This window comes from Anopheles aquasalis, chromosome 2 (genome assembly GCF_943734665.1).
Source record: "Anopheles aquasalis chromosome 2, idAnoAquaMG_Q_19, whole genome shotgun sequence".
NCBI classification, from domain to species: domain Eukaryota; kingdom Metazoa; phylum Arthropoda; class Insecta; order Diptera; family Culicidae; genus Anopheles; species Anopheles aquasalis.
The window spans coordinates 35,923,143-35,946,048 of NC_064877.1; the positions used below are offsets into that span (position 1 = coordinate 35,923,143).

Genomic DNA, 22,906 nt, shown 5'->3' on the forward strand with positions numbered 1-22,906 from the left:
TGGTGTGAAAAATGGTGATCGTTAAATGAAATGCCTCGGAAGAGCAAATTCGTAAAATTTTATTGTTTACCGATAAACCGCAGCAAACCCATAACTTGGCCATTGTGTCTGTCTCCTCGTGTGCCAAGCTGCCAAGCGCACAGTTTCCGATCGGTGTGAAATTTGGTCCCAGTTCGTTCTCAGTCCGGGTGCAAGGAGCAAGAAAGGTAGCTCCAGTGCTAAAGAGCTCTGGAAAGTGGGCTGGGAAAATGGGCGCACAAATGTCGGACCGTTAGGCTCGCAATTTTATTAAGTGCATCACTTCCGTCACCGCCATTTTCATTTTCCAGCGAGGATCGAGCCTGGGGCCGGGGACGATGTTATCATAAATTCTGTTTTGCATCGTGTTTCTCCTCTCGATCGATCGAAACCAGCGAATGGTCGACCGACCGACCGACCGCTATCCTCATTTTCAATCGATGTCCCGTCCCGGCTGAAGAGCGCAATGGGTTTTCGGTCACGTTTTTACACGAGTCACCTACCCGTTGGTCTCGATGGTGCACGTGTGTATGCGTGTGGCTTAGATAGAGAGATAGATAAAGAGAGAAGAGGAAAAGGATGATCTAATAAATTATTTCGCGCGCTCCAGCAACAATATCACCAGCAATAACCAGACGATTATTTACATTTCTCGATGTGCTCGGTGTGCATTATTGATTCATTCGATTAATGACATCGAGCGACGGAGAGAGAAGGGCGAGCGTGATAGCAAACAGCTGCTGGCCATTAGCGGAGAGGGGGCGTGCTAGATCCTGATGAATAATTCCTTCCCTCACTCCTCCCACACCGGTAGGCCTGATTTACAGCTTATCATAATTATCGCATTAGAACACCCGGTCTACCCCACGCCGGCAGCATCCGTTCCCGGGACTCGACGAAGGCTCGGCATTAATCGCACTTCGCGCACACCACATAACGAGATGCACCCACCACACCTTCCCACACCAAAGGAGTTTTGTGTTCCAAGAGGAGAGGCGAATGCTGGTAAACGCTGGAATTAGCCGCGATTATCACAGGCGTTACCTTGAATCGTTTTCGCGCGCAGTGCTTTTGCAGGGTGGGTGTGTGCAGATCTGCGGCGAAAAGGCGACGTTCCTAACGATTCGTGATCCGGATTTTACTCTTCGTTGCGGTTGAATGAGTAATTCAATCCTTATCGATCGATCGCTTGCTGTAAACTTCTTGCACGACGTGCTCTGCCTTGGGCCAATGGAGAGAGTTTGTTACAAGACATGTAACGTCGAGAAAGGTGAGCCAAGGTTAAAGAAGAGACAGAGAGAGAGAAAGAAGGCATCGGAGGGTTCGATCGATTGATTGCACACAAATAGAAAGCATTCCAGGCGACCCAGCAAGCGCTGCAGCAAGCGATCCCCGGGCCAAGTGTGCTCCTTTGGTGATAGATTTGATGTCTGTCGCTTCGGTTCTGTTCTCGACCTCGAGCTACCTGGATGCACCAGGTGCAGGAGCTGAAACTGTTTCCACTTTATGTTTTTGCTGCGCTTTTGCCCAAGGGATTTTTTTTTTTTGCTCCCGGGGGGCACGCTTCCGGGCAGCAGCATAACGGTTCGTTGGGCACTATCGGAAGTATCACTGGTCGGGGAATCGTGTGTGGCTCTGTGTATGTTGACAAACACGAGAGAGGTTGGTGGTGTATTGGGACCTTTTCGAACGACATTGACATGGATTCCCTGTCGACGGTGTAATCAGTCCAGACTCAGTCACCGCAAACGTCGTTCCACCGTTCGGTGGCCACAAGCCCCAAACCATGCAACCATGCCGGATATACATATCGGGAGGGAGATCCCATCCTCGCGGCCAGCATAGCTGCTCGGGCACAGGAGACGAGGAAACTGAATACATTATCCTGGGCCCGTGATGCTTCATTTTTATGTTTGGTGCAGTTCCTGTAAAGTGCAAGCATAAAGCTTGTTACAGTAAACCATCTAGCAGATTCTAGTGATCGTATTGAAGGCCTTTTGACAGGGTTTTGATTACAGTAGTTTGTTCATTTAATGCTAATTTTGTCGTTAATATTAGATTATTTCTTCGAAAGTTATCACCAATGGAACGCGAATTGAAAGAAATAAGTTGAAGATATTCTGTTGATGAGATTCTAATGTTTGGCAAATCGTTAAATTCCTGAAATTTTCCAAAAAGGACTAAATGCTGCATTCAAACATTACCTAAGTAGGTCGATTACGTGATAAAAAAACTGTAAATCCACCAATAGACCAAAATTTGATCTTATGGAAATTTATTGCAACGATGTTATCATCAAATGGAAACTAAAGAACCATGTAAAAAATGTAAAAAAGTCCGATCAGATGAAAAATGGCAAGATAAGAAAACAAGTAGCTTCCATTAGTGTACAGAAAATAATTGTTATTGCGATAAAGTATTGTTCTCTCTTTTGCGCTCTTTTTACAGAAAAAAAACTCTAATTGATACGATCATGTTCTATCTGTAGCAGAATGTGGAAGTAGCGAACGGAAGAGGATAGAACGAAGACAATAGATAGCGTCCCCCCACCCCAAAAAAGAAAGAATTTGAAAGTATTTCAACAGAACAAAAGTTCCGATCGATCGGCTCCGGGAAAAGGGAAAATTACGAAACTAAATTTAATTGGTTTGCAAATCAAAAAGGGAGTAGTTGCCTCCCTGTTTCGCATCGTCATCGGCAGAAAAATGACAAAATGAAATCCCTCACTTTTCACCCAATCCAACCATCAGCCCCGAACTTTTCCCGCATCATTACCCTCCGTCATTCGCCTTCACTTCATGCCAATCGTTCTCGAGACGGCGCCACTCTTGCCCATCTCTTCATTTTCTAAAAAGCTTCCTTCCGGCCTACTGCGTTCGGTCGAACTGGTGAAAACTGTTTTCACTCAGCCGTATCACCTCCGGCACTCTCCCCGTGGGGGTGGTTGGGATGGATTTTATTTAACGCGCTCATCATCAACATCTTCCCGAGTGGGAGGAACGGGAGTTTGCTCGCTTTCCCACGCCACGCTGCCAGAAACCGATCCCTTGGACCGAAATGAATCGAGCGAATTGATTGCCATCGGAGCGTTTCGCTTTACGCAATCGATAGTTACAGCTCGAAAACGGCTTGACCGGTCGGCCTATTTCACTATCGAAACTCTTCCCCAAAACTCTGAAGGAAACCTGAGCCATGAGCATCTTTTAGGCTGCGGAAGCGAAACGTATAGCGTTTGCAGGCACGGAAGCTCCACCAAGGTAACGTCGACGCCATTGGCAATATGAGAAGCCAGAAGCTTCCTGAGAAAGGGTTCCCGTTCGACGTCGATGGCAAATGGACCGAACGGAAATCGATTTACATTTCAGCTCGCAACCAACCGAACCCTAAAGGCCCTAAAGGATCTTCACCAGCCTGCAAGTGGCATCAGATAGCTCCGGTGTGTGAACGTTGGCCATGTTATTGACAACAGCTTTACCAATCCCCTCGATTCCAGTCCGTTTTTGGGGAGCACATCAAAGGGCGATCACTGCTAGTGGGCTCGAAATGATGTGACAAAACACATTCCTGGCATCCAAACGCATTCCTCTGAGATCGATTGGCTGATATCGTGGCACGAAATTTCCCTTCCGGAGTAGAACGGAAGTCAAAGAGTGACGTCGTTTTGGGAATTTGTGTAGCGCCAAAGGTGGAACTACGTCACGCGCGAGAGTAGTATTCTGTCGTTCGGTATAACAAGCTACCTGCTCCGTTGAGTGACTTGACTGGTGAGTATTTGTTTTTCCCCGGAAACAGTGCATCTTAGCGGGGCTGGCTGTAGCACTTCGTGAGCTTCGTGAGCTGCTTAAGCTCTGCAACTAACAAACCACAACACGGGCTAGTAGTTGCTTCCACCTAGCACCTATCTTAGTCATTGCACCACCTGCAACGGGCTTAGGCGAGAGGATTATCAAGGAGAAACGAATTGCGGAAAGTGTGGTGCTCTTGGAAACGATGCGCGCTTATCGCGTTGCTCGAAGCGACAGCAGCAGCAGCAGCCGCAATAGCAACAACAATGGTACGTTGTCTTATCATTATCACCGAATCACTCATCAACTCAACTATCTCCAACGCTTATCTGTTTATAGTTTGCCTGCGCTAATCCACTGTCCAGCACCAGCAGCACCGGCATCAGCAGCGCCAGTTCCGGTGAGACACAATGGTGGCCACTATTGCAACAGACATTTAAATAAGAGCGACCTAGACCGCAAACCGGCATCAGTAACGAAACGACCCAGCCATCGGCTAGTAGTCTTCGAGGTTGGATAGCAGCACTAGCAACGCAACACATCTCATCTCTCTCCACCGCGCAGTATGGACTTCGTATTCAAGGCCTTCTTTCTCCAGTTCCTCGTACTGGTATGTGTTTTCGGGGGGGTGTGTGTGGCATCCCTCGCGTCACTTTGTCAAAGCCAAACGATGGATGGAAGTTCTTTCTGCTCTCTCTCTTCTTTCTACAGGGCCTGCTACTGCAAGTGGTACGACCGCAGACGGGCGGAACGGACTGCCGCGGCAAGGACTACCTGTGTCTGGACGATGTCCGATTTCAACTGTGTGTCGACTACGGGGACGGCCGACCGGTGACGGTGAACGATGAGGTACAGCAGTGCCCATCCGGCACCTTCTGTAGCAACGGTGGCCACTACGAGTGTGACTCGTTCGTACCACCGGCAACGACGGCCGCCCCGCAGGTCGGTGACGTGACCGAAACTGGTAAGTTCGAGGGGAACTTTCCTTGATTTTCGAAGGTTTTGACTTCAATGCCTGCAATTCTACCACTATAGAGCCAGAAGCGGAAGAAGTGACGACGAGCGTGCCGGTAGAGGTCGAGGAAGCCACTTTGCCACCGGTTGAGGAGGCCGCACCGGAGGCAGAAGTCCCCGAACCGGAGGAACCGGCACAGGAACAGGCGACAACAGAAGCCCAAGAACCGGTGGTGCCTACGACCGAGGCCGAGGTTGCCACTGAAACTACGGTTGCCGTCGAGGAGGAGGAAGAAGAAGAAGGTCTTGTTACCGAAGCGGCCACGGAACCAACGGTTGAGGAGGAAACCGCAACGACCGGAGTGCCCGTTCCCGAAGAAGTCGAAACGGAGGCTGCCACCGAGGAAGTGGCGGCTCCATCGACGGAATCGAGCAATCCCGTGGAACCGGAAGTCACAGAAGGCGCTACGGAACCGGAGCAAGAGACGGAAGCCCCCCAGGAACAAGAACAAGACACGACGGTTGCTGTAGAGGCCACTACCACGGCAGCCCCGGAGGTTGGTACGACCGAACAGGAGGGGCAGACGGAAGCGGCAACCGAAGAGGCAGCAGAAACCGAATCCTCCGTAGCCACCGATGCTCCTGTCGAGGAGGAGGAGGAGGAGGAGGTAGAAGAAGTAGAAGAGCCAGTTGTAACCGATACGCCAGCAACAACGGAGAACGTCGAGACCGAGGCCCCAGTCGAACCATCAACGACGAGTGCAGCCGTGACGGAGGAAGAAGCGTCCGAAGCGGCATCACAACCAACGACTGACCTGCCTGAGGAAGCTCCCGAGGAAGTGACGGCATCAGAAGCACCAGATACGACTCCGGCCGTCGTCACCGAGGAGCCCAGCGCCAGTGAGTCCGGATCGGATGAAGGTGAATCTTCTGGAGCTCCGCAAGAATCCACCGAACAACCATCGGCAGAGTCCGGTTCCAATGAAGCCGCCACGACGACGACGACGACGGTGGCCCCATCCGGTGACACTCCATTCCTCTGCACCACGGCTGGCCGATTCCCACATCCGACCGATTGCCACAAGTACTACATCTGCTTCTGGCTCCCGTTCGGACTGTACAACCTGGAGCAGAACTGTTTGGCCGGATTCGCTTACAATCCAACGCTGGAACGCTGTACGGCCGATCAGAGCGTTTGCTTCCCGGGACAGTTCACCTGTACGGCACCTGGCCGCTTCCCCGATCCCGCAGATCCGACCAAGTATTTCTGGTGCGTGTGGAACGCGTTCGGTGGCTACCTCCAGTATGGTCTCCAGTGTCCGCTTGGCCAAGTATTCAACCAGTTCCGTGGACGTTGTGCGTTTGTTGTCGCCGGTCGTTCGCTCGATGCCGAGGAGCCACTGCTGACTGAGGAGGAATCGGGTGGAACGGAGGAGGATGCAGTAGTGCCACCGGTGGCTCCTGTTGAGCCAGTCGCACCGCAGGAAGCACTTCCCACCAAGCTGAAGGTAAAGTTCGAGTGCCTGGAAGAGGGTACGTTCGCCGATCCCAACAACTGTGCCCGGTACTTCGTCTGTACGCTCAAGAAGCTGGACAAGTACAAGAAGAGCAAGTTCAAGTGCGTCACTGGCGAACGGTTCGATGCACTGGTTGGTACCTGCGTGCCCGATCTGGATGCCCTGTGCGAATAGGAGAACCCAGCCCAGCTCACGGTTTGATGCACCCAATAAACTATGTATGCGTTATTTATTACTGATGCAATTTAGAATACCATGAATGATTGATATGCGCTTTTGTTTCGCTGGATTGGCAAAAGAAGGAGCACAGAGACCGAACAGTGGTTTGATGGTGGTGCCCCCGGGAAACGTTCAAATTTGTTTCATGCTGACATTCTTTCATTTATTCATCCATCGGTCTGTGCGGACTTCGTGTCATGGCACCGATACTGAGCACTATGAGATTCCTTCAACGGGAACACCCCATACCGAAGACTTGTGGATTCAACGAATAGAAGCGGACACTAACGAGAGTTGAACTTATTCTGATTGACGGATTATCGTGATTGCCAAGGGACATGGCACGGGAGAGCAGTGCAGAAGAGAGAAGTAAAACTATTTCTAAATCAATTTACACTGGAAAACATCGGACAATGAAATCGAATCAAAGGGATTCTGTGCTGCTGATGGAATACCACTTAGGGCAGCATTTCCATTCGCATTCGTGTCTTTGTAATTGTCATTTTCAATTGGAATGAACAGCATTCCTCGGGTGCTATAATATCCTATTCGTGTATCGGTTTGGTCATCCGAATACAGGAACATCGATTGATAGTTGTCTGTTGAGATGGTTTAGTTTGATATTGGGTAAGATATGAAGAACATTTTTTTGGAAAACAATCTGGTGACCATTCTATCGGAATTAATTTTCAAACAGTTCTTCATAAACCGATGACAGATGGACATCGTTTTATTCCATTAATTCATATCGTGAACGTTCATAGATTGCAGAATATGGTCTTTGTGTGATCTATTCCTGGACATTTTCTGTTTCTATTTCTCGTAATAAATAGAAACAAAACATCTGCGAAGACTTACACAATTGCATTTGCAAATTATACAGGATGCGCCATCAGGCGGTACGCTATTTTAAAGTTGAATAACTCTGTCATTTTTCAGCAGATTTGGACAAATAAGCCAGTTTCTGAAACCTCAGTCTATGCCATTTTAGTAAAGGATCACGTCACGTTAAAAGAGCGGATTGAAATTGTCACACTTTACATTGAAAATAATCAGTCAATAGAACACTGTGATCGTGCAATGGATGATGAATAAATGGAAAGTACTCCCTCCTTTGTCGCATATTTTGCAAACAAATTGAAGGATATGAAACAATTTAAAGCATATATTAGAACTGAAATTGCCAAAATAACTCCCTAAATAATGTCAAATACAAAGCAAACTGCACGGAAAAGGAGCGCTTTTTGTATGCCGACTGATGGCGGTCATTTGATCGATATCATATTTTGACTATAGCACAATAAATGGCATAAAATAACCTAAATAAAATTGGTTTGTTTTTTAAAATCGGTTTAAAAATGACAGAGTTATTCATCATTAAAATAGGGTACCACCTGATGGCGCACTCTGTAATGAACAAGAATTGCCGGTATTGAATGTGCCTTTCCCTCTGTTTTGATTTTAAGAACGCCAAAAAGGCCGATAAAATTGCCAAAGACATGTTCTAGTAAACGTACTAAAGTAGCAAAAAATGGAAAAATAAATGATGGTGCAACAGAACTGCACTACTAAAGGAAAGGAGTGCTTTAGTTTTCAATCTGCTTCGCTTTTAACTTTCTGTACTTAAACTATACCGTGTTTAAATATAGGCATAAATCAGCATAGAAACCCCTGCCTTCATAGTGCAATACGCATACATTAATTGCAGGTGACACTAAAATTAAGCAACATTTTCCTAAAACAGCCCATGTGCCTGTTAGTTAGAGCACTAAAAACAGTACCCCAATGTCGTAGATGCCATTCTCCCTGTTGTATTCCCTACGATGTGAATGGTCCAGCATAAACCAATTAATTATTGACAATTGACCTCCAGGAATGAATCGGAACCGACCGGCGAACCAGTTCCCGTAGCCAGGATACCGGGATGCACAATGCGATTGTCAAACATTAATTTCATGCCACATTTACTGTGGAGCCTATTATGGAAAAACAGTCCTTTTTCCATCAACCACCACCATCGCCCCACTTGTAGCAATCTACCCACCCTCCGAGGTCCGAGGTGTGAAAATATGCGCCAGCAGCGTGTGTTTGTCATAACGGATCCACAATTGCCCACAAGAGAGACAGCGAGAAAAAGAGAGCGAGTAGATGTTAGAAGTCCAAACATGGCCATGGTAAAGACCGGCCAACGGCTGGTGTGGTGCATGCAGTGCATGTGCATGTGCGAGTGCGCGAGCGCGCGCGCGCGTACCGCGTATAAATATTTGATGAAGCGTGTTTTTAATTAATTTTAATGGAAACAAAATAACCTCAATCTATCGGATCGGACTATTATTCAAAGGGCTTGGATCCAAACGAGTTTGTTTTTCTTTTTTCTTCCCACGCTACACCGCGGGCCCCAGTGCGCTGGCTGCATTCTGTTTGACCCTTGTTTGTTTGCCAACCACCGCCCTGGTACCACCACCGCAAGTGCTCAGGAATGCACCAACCCACCAGCAATGCTATTGACTATGCACACGATACGTACTCGTGCATGACGAGGGAATTTTCTATTTTTCTGCCATTTTTTTTTTCATCCCAGAATTTCTCCATTTTGCATTCCTTCATTTATGGTTTTCGCGTCGCGTCGCTTTCCCCGTTAACATGATACTCTACCACTCGCACACCGCACTAGTGAGTGTCAAGCTGGCCTTGTTATGGGCATTCGATATCGTTGTGCGATAACAGTGAGGGCGTGAAAATAAACCCTTTCGGGGGGGAGGAAGGATTTCGCAAACATATGGCTGGTCGGGTGTTTTGGTGTCGTGTTTTTCCGCATTTTCCGCGAAGAAGTAACAATACCCGTGAATCCGGGGGCGCTCGGAGCACAAAAAAGGACAAAAACCTGAACCCAAAACACACAACACTCACCTCCCAGCCCACCGGAATGAATGTGGGACGAGCCTTTTGTAAAAATATTGTGCTAAATCGCCACCAACACCAACCCCAAACCGCAACCCCCCGAGGGTTGGTTTTGGGGTGGCTGAAGGTGGCCAGATGGGGAGGGAAGTAATAAAATGTTGTTGGCGCAAAATCAATTTTATTGTTTTTTCAATCAATCCACCATCCAGCAGCAGAAGCAGTAGCGGTAGGGCCGCCTTTCCCCTTCTTGGCCTCTCACTGGCCACTGCCAGTCTCAGGAGAATTTTCTTCCCCCCTTCCACGTGGTGCGTTGTGACATTGGCGTGGCCACCGGCTATACGTAGGCTCGTGTCAGCATGTCCAAAGCATGTCCCCGTTGGTCCACCTCCACGAAGACGCACGCAATTGATTGGAGGAAATCCTCTTTTCTTCAGCATCGGGATGGCGCCTCAAGGGCACTGGTCTTGGTTCGTTCGCTCGCCCGTTCGCTGGGTCACGTGTAGTTGATTGTCTCCGTCAGTGTTCCTCCATTCCAACCCAACACCATCACCAGGCCAACGTTGGCCCTCGGGGGGCGGTGGAAAAACAAAATCCAATCAAAACATCATAATTCGCGCCTCGCCCTCGACAAGGCCACAGTAACCGGTGGGGGCCGTCGACGAATTGCTTCTCTCTCTCTCTCTCTCTCTCTCTTGGAACACACGAGAGCCTCGCTGGTCGTTTGCAATCCTTTCTTCTGTCTGCCTTCCTGGGGTGTAGCATAAATTCAGGGGCGACTGCCAAGCGGGTGAGCGAACGAGCAAGCAGGATTATAATCCCATATGAGGCCCGAAAGTTGAACCTAGAATCAGCGGTGCCCCCCGGGCCAGGCATGGGGTGGAACGTGATGTGATGCCGAGAACCGTGAGCCAGCAGCCGACGCCAAGGATTGAGTCTTGTCTTGTTTTCCTCCGGGTCGCGGGGTTTTTAGAAAGGAGGCTTTCGGCTTCGGGGATACAGATGTTAAATAAATCATGCAACTTTAGCGACCGGCGCCAGAAATTCAATTACGATTCATCTCGCGCTGGAGGGCTCCCAGCTCGAGCAGAAAACCGGCCGCCAGCCACCGGAACACGGAATTCCCGGGATAATGCTTGTTACTGCGGCCGGCTTGGGATTCGCGATGCCGTAAAGCCGCCTCCCTGTCCCTGCCAAGTGACAGCAGAACGTTCTCTCGGGAACTATGGGGAGCATAAAGTGTCTTACCCCCCCCCCCCCCCTCCAAAAACCCAATTGAAAACCCAGGATTGGTTGGTGGGGAAAATGAAATATTCACAATTAGTCTTTTTCTCGCCACAGCATACCGTGACGTAAACCGTTCTCCAAGCCCCGGGGTGCAGAGAGGAAGAATGGCCATATGCCGGATGGGACGAGATATCGATTGAAGGTTTCCATTCCAACGCAACACTTTCATCTCGTCATCAAATTTGGATTCTTATTCGAGATGGAGAAATGGGCGGATAAGAACCACGACATGCGTAACGGTATCGATGGATCCACCGTAACCGGTGCTTCCGGTTCCGGGCTCGCTGAAACGTCATCTCGTTGCCCCTAGCAACGCGCCTACCTGATCGGAGCTTCCTGACTCACACAGAAGGTAAACAACCGGGATTGGTACAATCCGCAAACAACATCAACCGTAGGTCGACGTAGGCCGACGAGAAGTGTCACTCCAGGAGCCGGAATCCAGCAGGAAAAGGAAAGTGGAACAACAAACACACAGCACGTGGCTGTGGATGTGCGTGTGGTTGGGGCACTTAGCGTTATGTTGGCCACCGGATTCTGGTTTTTCAACAGCTTACTTCAAACCCCGCCACACTTCACTTCAGCAAGCTTCGTTTCTCCAGTGGAATCCTATCACCAGGAGGAGGCTGTTGGCTTTGCTGGCTCTCCATTCGCCATTCGCTTCCCGGGAAGTCGCGGCTCCTAGCTCCCGGCACACCAATCATCATCATCCGTTTGGAGAAGATGCCGCATACGCACAAGCACACCGAGACTGTTGCTCTCCCAACACAGGAATGGTAGTATCTTCGACCCGTGGTGGAATGGACCGAAAATGGGGGAATGGGAGGGTCCATTGTTTGGTTCATTGTTTGCTTTGGCGAGATCGAGGCCGTGCCTCGAGTGGGCCAATGTGTAACTGAAATTGGATTATGCTTGAGCAGGTGAGGTGGAGATGGGAGGGGGGCGAATCTCGGGTTCTAGTCCTTCAAGCCTTCTTTCTCTCTCTTTTTCTCTCTTTCTCTCTCTCTCTCTCTCTCTCTCTCTCTCCGTCGCAGTCCTCTTCGCTTCTCGTGGAACGTCTGCATAAAACATGGTCCACGGAAGCACAATAGAGAAAGAGAGGGAGAGAGAGATACAAAGAGAGGGAGAGAGAGAGAGAGAGACAAAGAGAGAGAGAGAGAGAGAGAGAGAGAGAGAGAGAGAGTGAAGCGGGAACGGAGCGTATGAAAATATAATTTCATTTCACCTTTCCCTGGGGCCGCTAATGCCGCCACCTTTCCTCACTCCTCTGAACATTCCGGGACCAACACCCTCCTCGATGGCGCACAGCGGAAGTTGGTTGGTTTGGTCGGAAGAGTTTGTGGCCTTTTTTGTCCGGAGGGCTGGAGAGGTGAAGGAGCAGCACGAAGGAAAGGGCACGAAAACCACACATTTTGTCACATTTTCCTGGCTGGCCTGAAACGGGCCAGGTGTTACAAACCCATAACCTGGAACAGGAACCCGGAACATGGCGGCGATTCGGTGGCAAAAGTTTGCAAAGTTTGATGAGTTCTGGTGGCTGTCGCGTTGTCCACCATCCCGTGGGAAAAGGGAACAGGAACAGGAGAACGGGATCTACCACGTTCGAGACCTCGGGATGGCAGCAAGTTTTACACCTTCTGGTCCGTCTGGCCCTTGGAACTGGCGGCTCTCATCGAAGTTTGGTCGTAAAGTGGTCGTACAGTTGCTACGCCAAGCTGTCCTGGGTGTCCACGAAATGTCACCGCATCAGGCTGGCCTGTCTGATCGTTAAAGGACATCCGTGGACCGACAAGTCGGAAGGATGAGGACGGTACACATAATGAAGAGGGGACGTGGACAGTTAAAAGGGACCAGAGGTTTAGCGAAACAATTTCCAGACCAAATTGGCTCCCCAAAACTATCCACAGCCTACTTGGTTCGGGCTCAGCTTCCCCCTAAACTCACTCTACACACCTTCTCGGCTCGACCAGGGACCGGAACATCCGGATTGAAGTCGAAACCCACCACAAATGATTTAAATTGATTGTGATTTCATTAAAGCGTGATCTGCGGACCGCGCCCCTACAATGGCCGCTCTATCTCTCTCTATCTCTCTCACTCTCTCTCTGGTCACCAAGGATACCGCGGCGTTTCCCGAAGTTTTGTCACCATGGAGCGAGTCACCCCAGCAACCTCCGGGGGTAATAATTGGAATAGACTTTCCAAAACGAGAGTGAACCTCGCGCCGGAAAAAGCTCGGATCCCCGATTAGACGACCTTTATCCGGCCAAATATCGATTCGATTCAATTTCGGGTCATTAGGGCCCGGGGAAGGGATGGGGAGCGGGCTAAATAAAACGCGCTTTGACATGACATGCGACCTGCGACAAAGCGGAAGGAACCTTCTGGCCCCTCCACCCGGGGGGGATCTGTTGCCTTCCGTTCCGCGCTCCGCGGTTCCGTGTCCTGTTGCGGTCGGTCGGCTCGGGCCGTGCCGGGGGTCTCCTATCATTTGATCGGACACGAAATAGCTTCCATCAATCAAATTATGCGCGGACCGATCCCCAAAATCATCATAAATTAAACCCCCGAAAAGGCGAAATTACGTCGAAGACGAAGAGAATGCCACCAGCACCGGCAGCACGGTATCTCCGGAACACCGTCATTCTCCTTCACCATCACCAGCATCAGGTTATCAACTCCAATAGATTCCGATACCGGATGCCAGGGTATAGAAAGGGAAACACGAAGGAGCGTAGCTGCGTTTCAGCGGTCTGGCTGGGTCCCTCGCTGTGCGCCTCGCTTCCGGAGCAATCACTCTTCGCACCCGGCCCCTGTGGCTACCAGGACGGTGGATTAGGGGTGAAACAAGGGACCTCAGCCAGGATGAGAAATGTCTTCGCACAAATAGCGGCCCCAGAGGGAGTGAAGCGTGAAAACCCCCGGGGTGGTGGCGACGTTGGCGAATGAGTAAGCCAGCAAATATGTTTATGTTCGCCAATATAACGGAGAGATGAAGGTGGTAGAAGAAGGGGACCTCGTAAACATTGGCCAGCCGGCAGCACCGAGCTGAAATGCCATTTTTCGTTCGTTCACCATTCGTGCGAACTCAGCAGCGTTCCGGCACGGTACTGGCCTTCCACTGGCCTTCGACTGGCCGCCATTGCATAAAATGAACTACGTTTTACGGTGCCCTGGCGTGCTGGTGCTGGTGCTGGTGCTTTGGAGTGCGTAAAGACGGCCGTTCCGTGCTGCTGACTTGCGAGCGTGCTGGCCACAACCAATCACCACCGCACGATGCAGTGGCCTCAAGATAAGGTCTGCCAGCCACCCGGCCAGCCTGTGACGATGAGCTCGAACGACTCGGATGGAGGAAGCATTAACATAAATTTGTGTTCCCTTGATTTTCGCACTCGCTCTCACCTCCCTCCCTCCGGGGCTTCCAGTTCCAACCGAGGCACTCACTGTTGCTCCGGATCTGAATCCGAACCCCGGACCAGACCCCCCGGAATTCGAAATCGCCCTTCGACGACGACGACGATGAGAACGACGCCTTGCGAAGGGATCAACGCGCGATGCGATACGATGCGATGGATTGGATTTTCCGGCATTTTCTCTTGCTTCTTCTTCTTTTTCGTGGCAAAATGTTCCGCCGTTTGGCCTTCTCGTTGGCCACGGAACGGCGAGAATCGATTCCCCAACCCCGCCCGGATGTCCAGCGTTAGTGCCAAGTCCGTTGTCGTGTCTTTTACGCTCGATCAGCACATTGCAGTTCAGGGAAGCGTCTCATCATACGAAAGCCACCTTAAGAATGTGCCAGCACCCAGTGGGAGGAGCAGGAGGAGGAGGAGGAGGAGGAGGCCAGTTCCAGTGTTGATGCTAGGCCGAACTTCACTCACTCGCCACCGTTGCCGGGAAAGCGAGCAGACGGAAAAGAGGTCTTTTATTTTATTCACATTTTCACTTTATGAATTCACTTCCTGGCCACGCATGTGTGTGGGTGAGATTGCTATAAAATAAAATGGAATTACTTTATATGGTCGGGGGCCCCGACCATAAAGCCTCTGCTTCTCGTCTCGGAAAAGGAAAGACCGGACGGACGGTGCTCCGAAACAGCACCGGGAGCCAAACCGATCCGAAGATTCGTTCGCTGTCGGTAGGCAGAGGAAAGGGCCGGACGAGAGTATTGATTGAATTTCGGCTCCAATCCTCGGTCGCTGGCCGGCCAGCATAGCCGCTTCCCCGGCGACGAATCGACGACGAAACTCCGCCAGAGAATGTCGGCTCACTCCACTCCCGAAACGGGTTAGGACGAGGAAATTAGATTTCTGTGCGGGCATTTAACGGCTAAGTGGCTTCGGTGTGTGTGTGGGATGGTCCCAAGGCAGCGGCCACCACAACGCAGCCTCGGCAACGTCACCGCGACAGGACACGGGGCGACAGTTGAACCGGAAATGGATTTACGCCGAAAATCGCATTAAATCTAAAATCCCACGAATCGGCGGGTGGCTTTAGTGCCGGCGGGCGAGATGATTTTCATGGAAAGGCCTGCACCGAACCGAAAAACCCCGGACACGAACCTGGCTGGCCGAACCGGGGGGGACGGACGGACGAGCGATTAAAGCGATTACACCAACAGCGCGCTTAGAGAAGAAGGAGGAACGATAATCGTCGGAGGCGTTTCGCCGAGTGAGGTTCGTCCCGGGGAAATTGGCTGGGGAAGATCGCATTGATTTTTGAACCGCACGAGAGAGGGGGAAAATGTAAAAAAATAAGGACTGGAAGAGGGAAAACAGTCAAAAGACATTTTAAAGATTAGCTAATCACATTCCGCGCCAGTATTAGCTAACTTTGCGTGATTCTCTTTTGTTTTTTTGGGGTGGAAATCATTGGCAGTGGTGTATTCGATGCTCAAATCATTTGCAAAGTTTATTGACAAGCGTTTTAAGCGGAGTTTACAATCGATTACAGTGGAATCAACCAACATTTTGATGTCTGTCAGTAACAGAGAGACACATCAAGCACCTAAATATGGGCCATTCGCATTTCAAATCCTTACGTTCAAACAAGGAATGTTCTTTATCAAAATTTGACAGATTTGTTCAACATTTCAACATTTAGCACATAATGCCAAGCAACCCAAGCACCCAAATTGAGATTCTTGGGTTATTTTACGATTTAAATTTCCATTACAAACCCCTGAAAGTATGCAATTTTATCGGTTACCTGGCGCCTCCATCATCTGGTTTCGGCAACGGTGTGAAATCATTTCATTTTCCCGGCGCGGCGACCAGTTTTGAAATTGTCTTACCCTCTTTGACCCCAAACACCGGCACCGGTTTGGCTTTGGTAGGAAAAAGCAAATTTTATAAAGCCATGCACATTTAAATTATGTGGGGAAATGGCCCGTGGTCTGATTGATATCGGAACATAGCCAAGCGAATGGCATGAATGGTACATTCTTTGACTAAATTCTTCAACACACACTTGCGTGCTAGGAACCGGAACTGGAGTCCCGGCTTCCTCCAGCGTGTAGCCAGCAAATCTGTTTCCCGATTCATCAACAATCATTTCGACACCTCACCTAAATGCATCCATTTGCGCCTGTAACCACAGTTCCCAGAACGCCCACAATGAATCCCATATTCCTCCGAGCACAAGGAAGTGTTCCATATGCTACCGTAGTATCACCGCAGGAATCGCTCACCTACTGGCCGCACCGGTCGCACCGTCCGCCGGTTCAGTTTCGCGCCTAGGGATGATCCATCACCAGTCTGACGGAACGGAAATGTCGAAATCGGCAAATGTATGGTCCTGGTGCGTGCTCCAAATTGTCGGCGATCGCAAGGTGCAGCAACAGCGAGGCCACCCCGAGGCAATAGACATCCATCGATCATCGGACGATCGGGTACACGCACACGGATGCCACCACGTCCATCATCAAACCTGACTGTCTCCCGGGCTCTAATGGGACCCATGCCGGGGCCTTGTGTTTACCGTGGGGTCTGGCTTGGCGGTATCTCGGTAATTAATATTTCATAACGGCCACGATGCGCCAGATCCTGGCTGTCACTTTATCGTGCGTTCATTAGCACAACTTGATTGATTCACTCGCGAATGAAGATGTAAGCGGTATGATGACGCATATTGGGGGTTGCGTGCGGGTCCTCCCTCTCCACCCTCATTGAAATGACAGCCACACGAGGCACGTCAATCGTGGTATTCCATCGCTGGCACGTTTGTCTTTGGCGGAATTCTAACTCACGCTCCAACTATTCCGCTCCGTGCGGCTTCCAGAGGGATGTTTCTGCTTTTAATACGCTCGTTGGATAACTAAGGAACCAAAGTTAACCGAACCAGATCCCCGGAAAAGTAGAATAAATATCAACTCCAGACCAGCAAACTGACCTTCAGGGCGCCAGGGGTCTTTGGGAGTAGGAAATGATCGCGGAACCTTCGCTGAAACCGGAAAGACCATCGAGCATCGTACCAGCAGCCACGCTGTAGACTTTAATTCCGCCTTATGGTTTGTTAGCTACTTCTTTCTTTCTCTCTATCTCTCTCTCTCTCTCTCTCTCTCTCTCTCTCTCTTTCTCTCACTCTTTTCCTATCCAGTATCCTGCTATGCTAATGCGCATTACGGTCACCGAGCATTTGAGCGCTCCGAAGGGCAGTGAACCCTCGATCCTAAACGCGACACTGGGAGCAGAAGCAGCAAGGGAAGAGCACATTGGAGGATTCCACCAGCACCCCAAAGCGTCAGCTGCGCGATGTGCTTCCATGCGCGTCAATTTCAGGATCAGCTTATGAGGTTCCGGATCCGGAAAGGGCCACCGTCCACCAACGGTCCGTCCGCGCTCCGCCTTTCCTTAAAAGCACGAGGAACGCTCTCTCTCTCTCTCTCTGTGTTGGTCAGTGTAAGCTGCCTTTTGGTGCTGGTACATCTTGCTTCACAGATTAATTAATAACCCAAAGGCCACCATCCTCACTCCACTCCCCTTCCGCAAACCATAATCCACCCCCTCCCGGGTTTTTTTTTGTTTCTGTTTTCCCGCTGAGGGGTTTTCTCAAATTTATCGTGCAAAAGCTCCGGCTAATGGTGGCGTCCATGGAAAAGAAAAAGAAGAAAACAAAGAAGGGAGCACGCTCATTTACCCAACCAAAAGTGACCTCAACACAGCGCGCTACAAGGATCTGGCGCGCTGGCTCGTCGGCCATCGGATGGTCCGGTAATGATGCTTTAATAATGGAGGGGTTATGTCCCCTCGGACGGTGCTGTAGTTTATCATCTCCTCGAAGCTGTCGGTGGCACGGAACGCAGTTGGTTGCCCAGCAGCATGTTGGTTAGTCTCGCTCGCTCTCTCTCTCTCTCTCTCTCTCTCTCTCTCTCTCTCTCTCTCTCTCTCTCTCTCTCTGGTTGGACACTAAGCAGAGCAACCATTTTTCAATTTATTCACAAATTATGTCGCTTTCTAGTGGGCTTTGTGTCTGTGTCTTTGTGTCTGTGTCACTGTGTAGCTAATAAGAATTGCTCCAAAAACTGTATCCAAACGATATTGAAGCAAAATGTTCAACCTTCAGTTTTGGTCCCCTGGTGGTCCCAACCGAAACACCGAATTGAACACCGACAAAAGGGAGAAAAGGAAAATACAATTAAGCAGTTAGTGCTCCCGAGCATTCGCACACCGAGTCCGGCAAAAGGTTCACTCTAATCCCCGTCTTGTGATCTTTAACCTTGCGAGCTCGGTTCCGAAAACGACAACAGAGCAACGCCACGCCACGACACCGTCAAGGTGACGTCCACCTCTCCCTTGCTTTGGCCACAAACACCACCTTCTGTGACACTTTGCGTGTCGCGCGTGCTGCCAGCTTGCTACCGGCCACCAAGGCAAGCTCAAGGCGAAGCGCCTTTGCCATTGGACGGTGGGTAAGGAGAAAGTATTTGAAACTTTCCTAATTTGTTGCTGGAACAACTGGTCACCGGGTACCGGGACCACCACGGCACCAAAGCCGTCCACCCATTTGCCATTGACTTAAATTCTTGCTTATTAGTTCGCGCGCACAACCATTCCACCGGCAACGGCACCAGCACCAGCACTGGCTCCCGGTCCAATTGTGGGCGACCGAATTGCGCAATTCGTGGCCGTTGGTTGGCCGAATGACCTCACTGGTCGTGGCCGGAGCAGCTTCAGGACCGGGCAATTTGTAAGCAAACCTCCGCTGGTTCTTTTGCACCTTCCTGAGAGGGGGGACGCACCTATCCACCGGCCCCGTATTGGAACCAATTACTCCAACGAGGGTCGCAATTCAGCTTTCGGTTCGATCTAATAAAGTCGACCAGCTGAGTGCAGTGCTGACCAAGTGCTTTTACCACTCCCCCCCCGGGGAGGGAATGTTTGTTCAGATGTTTGTCTTCATCCCCTTCTTTTGCCGGTGGCCACAATCTGACCAGTTGGCTTCTTTGCTGGGCAAATTAATTTGAATTTCTCAAAGCCAAAACTGGGAATGAGTCCATCGTCCTGCCACTGTGCAAAGTCTCGTGTATGGGCGCTGCTGACCAAGCAACACAGCTGGGCTGGATATGTAAGGAAAGTTTATCCAATTCTTATCAGGACGAACATGGTACAAGAAGTGCGGCGTGTGTCCGATCAATCAAACTGGAAGGATCTGTCTTCCAAAAGCGTTACCATCAGCGGCTACCGACCGCCACCACCGTAAGTTTCCTCGAGGAATTTAAACAACCACCGCGCCATACCCTGCCCCAGTTTTTCTCTGTCTAATTCAGTGGGAAAAGCAAAGTTTTCCCTCCCTTTTTCTTGATGTTTACGGTACCGGGCAACACTGATCGGCGGCAGGCAGGTGGGCATCGGCCAACTTTTGGCCAGCTATCGAAATCGATCAATCAAGACCTACATCCACCCCCCGTGGCAGCAAGCCACGTAGTTACTGTTGTGTTCAATCACCTGAAATGGCCACCGGCCACCGTCTACTGACTGATTGGCGCACTTGGTGCGGTGTTGGGGTGGCATACATCAACACCTGCCTCAACGGTGGCCAGGGGAACCTCCCTCTGTCTCTCTCTCCCTCCCTCCCCGATGTCGAAGTATGTCGATGAGAGTGTTAATTGAATGTAGATTTACTGATGGCGCCCACAATGATGGTTAAGCCAACATCTCATCCACTGCCAATCCGGCTGATGAACATTCTCCCCAACCTCCCTTATTTGACTTAAAATTCGTGGGAAGTTTTTGGTTTTTCTTTTCGTTGTTTTGGGGGAAACTTTTATCCCCCCGGAAAATTCATCTCCCACCCCACGCTAATCGACAAGAGTTCCTTCCGCACTGAACGCGTGTTCTGGCGCCTACGTCACGCTTTCCTAAGGGGGTGGGAGCGTTCATCTACGCCCGCTCGCACCCCTCATCGAATGCACCGAATGATTAATGAGCTGCTTCGGGGTCCGGGAAAGCACCAAACCGGTGGATGGGGATCTGTGAGACTGTAAATTTATATATAAAATTAAAATTGATTGATTACATCGGACACCGGGAGAAACTGAGGAAAACGCTGATCGACCACCAGTCGGGCAGAAAAAAAAAGAAGAAAGGAAAAACCCAATACCACGAAAACCTTGCAGACGTATCGCGCATCGTATCGCTCAGTGCCAAGCCCGGCCAGTCGTCGGTCGACCAGTGATGAAGGATCGCCAGAACAACAAGCAACAACAACAACAAGGGGAGCAGCAGTCGAAAAAAGGGCGAATGAAAAACGCCAAAAAAAAAAGGGGGAAAAACCACGTCAAACGAAACGAGCGTTAAACGAGCGGTGGCCTCACTAGTGACGACCGGCGACGACCGAGACCGGTTGGCGCTGATGCTGTTGATGGTTTCGGTGGGAAAATAGCAACTGCGACCGAACCGCTCCGGCTGCTGCTGCTGCTGCTGCTGCTACTACTTCCGCTACTACTTCATCGTTTGCTCGTTTTGCGTTATTGCCATGCTCTTCCGCTGCTGCTCCTTTCCCTTTCCACTCCCACCGTCCAGGGCACCAGTTTTTGCCTTATTTACGATTTTATCTTTATTATTATTATTATATTTTTCAAATTGTTTCCCCGTCCTCTTCCCGTTCGGTGCAATTCGGTGGTCGACGTAGACAACGGAACGCGGGCGCACTGACAGAGAGTTATCGATCATGCGGTGGCACCATCCATACGGCCAGCATACGGCCACGGCGAGAACCACCGATGCCGCGGACGGATGCGGATGCTGCTGTACCACACGTCGCGGTACAAGTACGCACGATGGAAAACATGAAACATTTATGCTCGAAACCCGGTTTATGTGTGTGCGAGTGTGTGGTTCGGTGAGCGAAGCGTGAATGTTTTCGCATATCCGCCACCTCACGACCAGTAGCAGCAGCAGCAGCAGCGGGAGAGCAATATTTATGTTTGATATATACGATGACAAGCCATGGACAGCAGCACCGACAACGAGCGGGCTCACTAGCTGGCTGGCTGGCTGGTTGGTTGTGATAGGGCATTCCTGGTGGAGGGGCGATTCCGGTTACATCTCCGCACAACAGCGAACCGAACCCGCGAGTGTCCCGCGAGGGTGGTCACTGCGGATCCCGTTTCCCTTCCCGTTCCGTTTCCCGATGGAAACACCCGTGGCCATTATCCACGGTACGCACGTGCTCGAGCGCTCCTTTCGTCGTGTTTAATCTGTTCGCTGGCGTGCTTTTTTTTTTGGTGTTTGTTTTATGTATTTCGCGCGCATAAAATGCTGACCAAACGAATGCACCACCACATCCCGGATGTGGAGAAGAGAAAGGGAGAGAGAGAGAGAGAGAGAGAGAGAGTGAATGAGGGGAGGGAAATCCGTTAAACCAAAGCTTAAATCACGGCAGGAACACACCGAACTGAAACCGAACCGAACCGATTCGCTGCAGGGATTCATTTTCATTCTTTACTCTTTGTGGAGGATGGAATATGTAGGCAAAAATTTTACAGTAGCCTTAACAAACATTCGAAAAAGAGAGAGAGAGAGCGAGAGAGCTATTACATTTTCATGTGGTTTTTCAATCATTTTTGCCGTCGTGCTGATCCCGTTTTCTTAACAAAGTACGATAGTAAAACTAAATGTAAATTAAGGAAATTTAGGAATTATTTTTAAAGAATTTGGCTGATTCCACCTTTTCCAAACGAACAGTTTCAAAACAGACTCCAGAGACAGACATTTCTACAGTATATTTTCCTTAATTCTTATAGTTCGAACAAGTGGTTTTAGGGCGAGAAGCCGGGGCTATTCAGGGTTATAAAGATGCTACGATGAGTTTACGCCCACCAGCATCATTTCGCCATTTTATCGTATCAATAGTACGCAAAAAAGTTATGCAAGATTGCACAATTGGCGGGGCTGCAATGAGGCGAATCGAAACGATTGACAATGATGTCCTCTCGATGAAATTGAAAAACAGAATCGATTTTAGCATAACAATCTTCCCGAGGACGAACAAAGACGACAAAGAGAGAGAAGAGATGCAGGTGAGTTCACCCATGTCAGTAATTAACATAATGACCGATTAGATAACCTTTTTAGTCATCCTTTTCGGTACCAATTATGTCGTGCTATTCCCTGCTCCCATCGGGACACTACTGTTGCGCAATAGCATCCGATAATAATGGCCAATAATCCGATTCGAAAACGTGATCCAGCAGGTGACCATCCGGCAGTTACTGCCGCTCATCTGGTTACGATTATTCCAGGATCAACCGGATTGTAGCTGTCGCTGTAAGTGTCTCATTGAAGCTACCAAACTCCCAGCAGCACGTGACAACCCGGCCAGATAGACCCCGCAAGTTACGTAACACAGGACGTCTGCTTTCCATCATCTGCGTTCGCGCACCTCCTACCGAAACCCAGAAGGAATGCCGTACAGAACGGAACGGAACGTGAACGATTCGTCGAAATGCCAGGACGCCAGGACGCTGGGAGCTCGTTTGCGGGCGAGAGTTGACACGTTTGGCAGATGAGTCATCTGTTATCAAACGAATCACTTTAAGCGGCAATCGCGGCGCACCAGCCCAAGCACACACTGTGTCAGGGTTGTGTGTTTGACAGCTTATTTGGAGACAAAGTGGGCGAATCCCCCCGAGGGCGGGAGGATGGTTGGTTGGTGCGATCTTTCACCAACGCCTCGCCGGTCGTAGATGAACACATCGATTGGTCGTGTTCGCTGCCCGGCTGCCTAGCT

At 50.1% G+C, this 22,906-nt stretch overlaps 2 protein-coding genes across 2 annotated transcripts in view; one reads left to right on the plus strand and one right to left on the minus strand.

The window, feature by feature from the left end:
• The window catches only part of LOC126571686 (neural cell adhesion molecule 2-like), a 99,471-nt gene that overhangs the window by 71,162 nt on the left and 5,403 nt on the right, over positions 1-22,906 (minus strand). The gene's annotated exons all lie outside the window — the stretch shown is intronic.
• LOC126571687 (enolase-phosphatase E1-like) lies at positions 4,254-6,534 on the plus strand. Its single transcript, XM_050230428.1, has 3 exons — positions 4,254-4,413; positions 4,515-4,767; positions 4,839-6,534. Exons 1-3 carry the CDS (start codon positions 4,369-4,371, stop codon positions 6,446-6,448), a joined length of 1,908 nt encoding a protein of 635 aa, XP_050086385.1. The 5' UTR covers positions 4,254-4,368; the 3' UTR covers positions 6,449-6,534.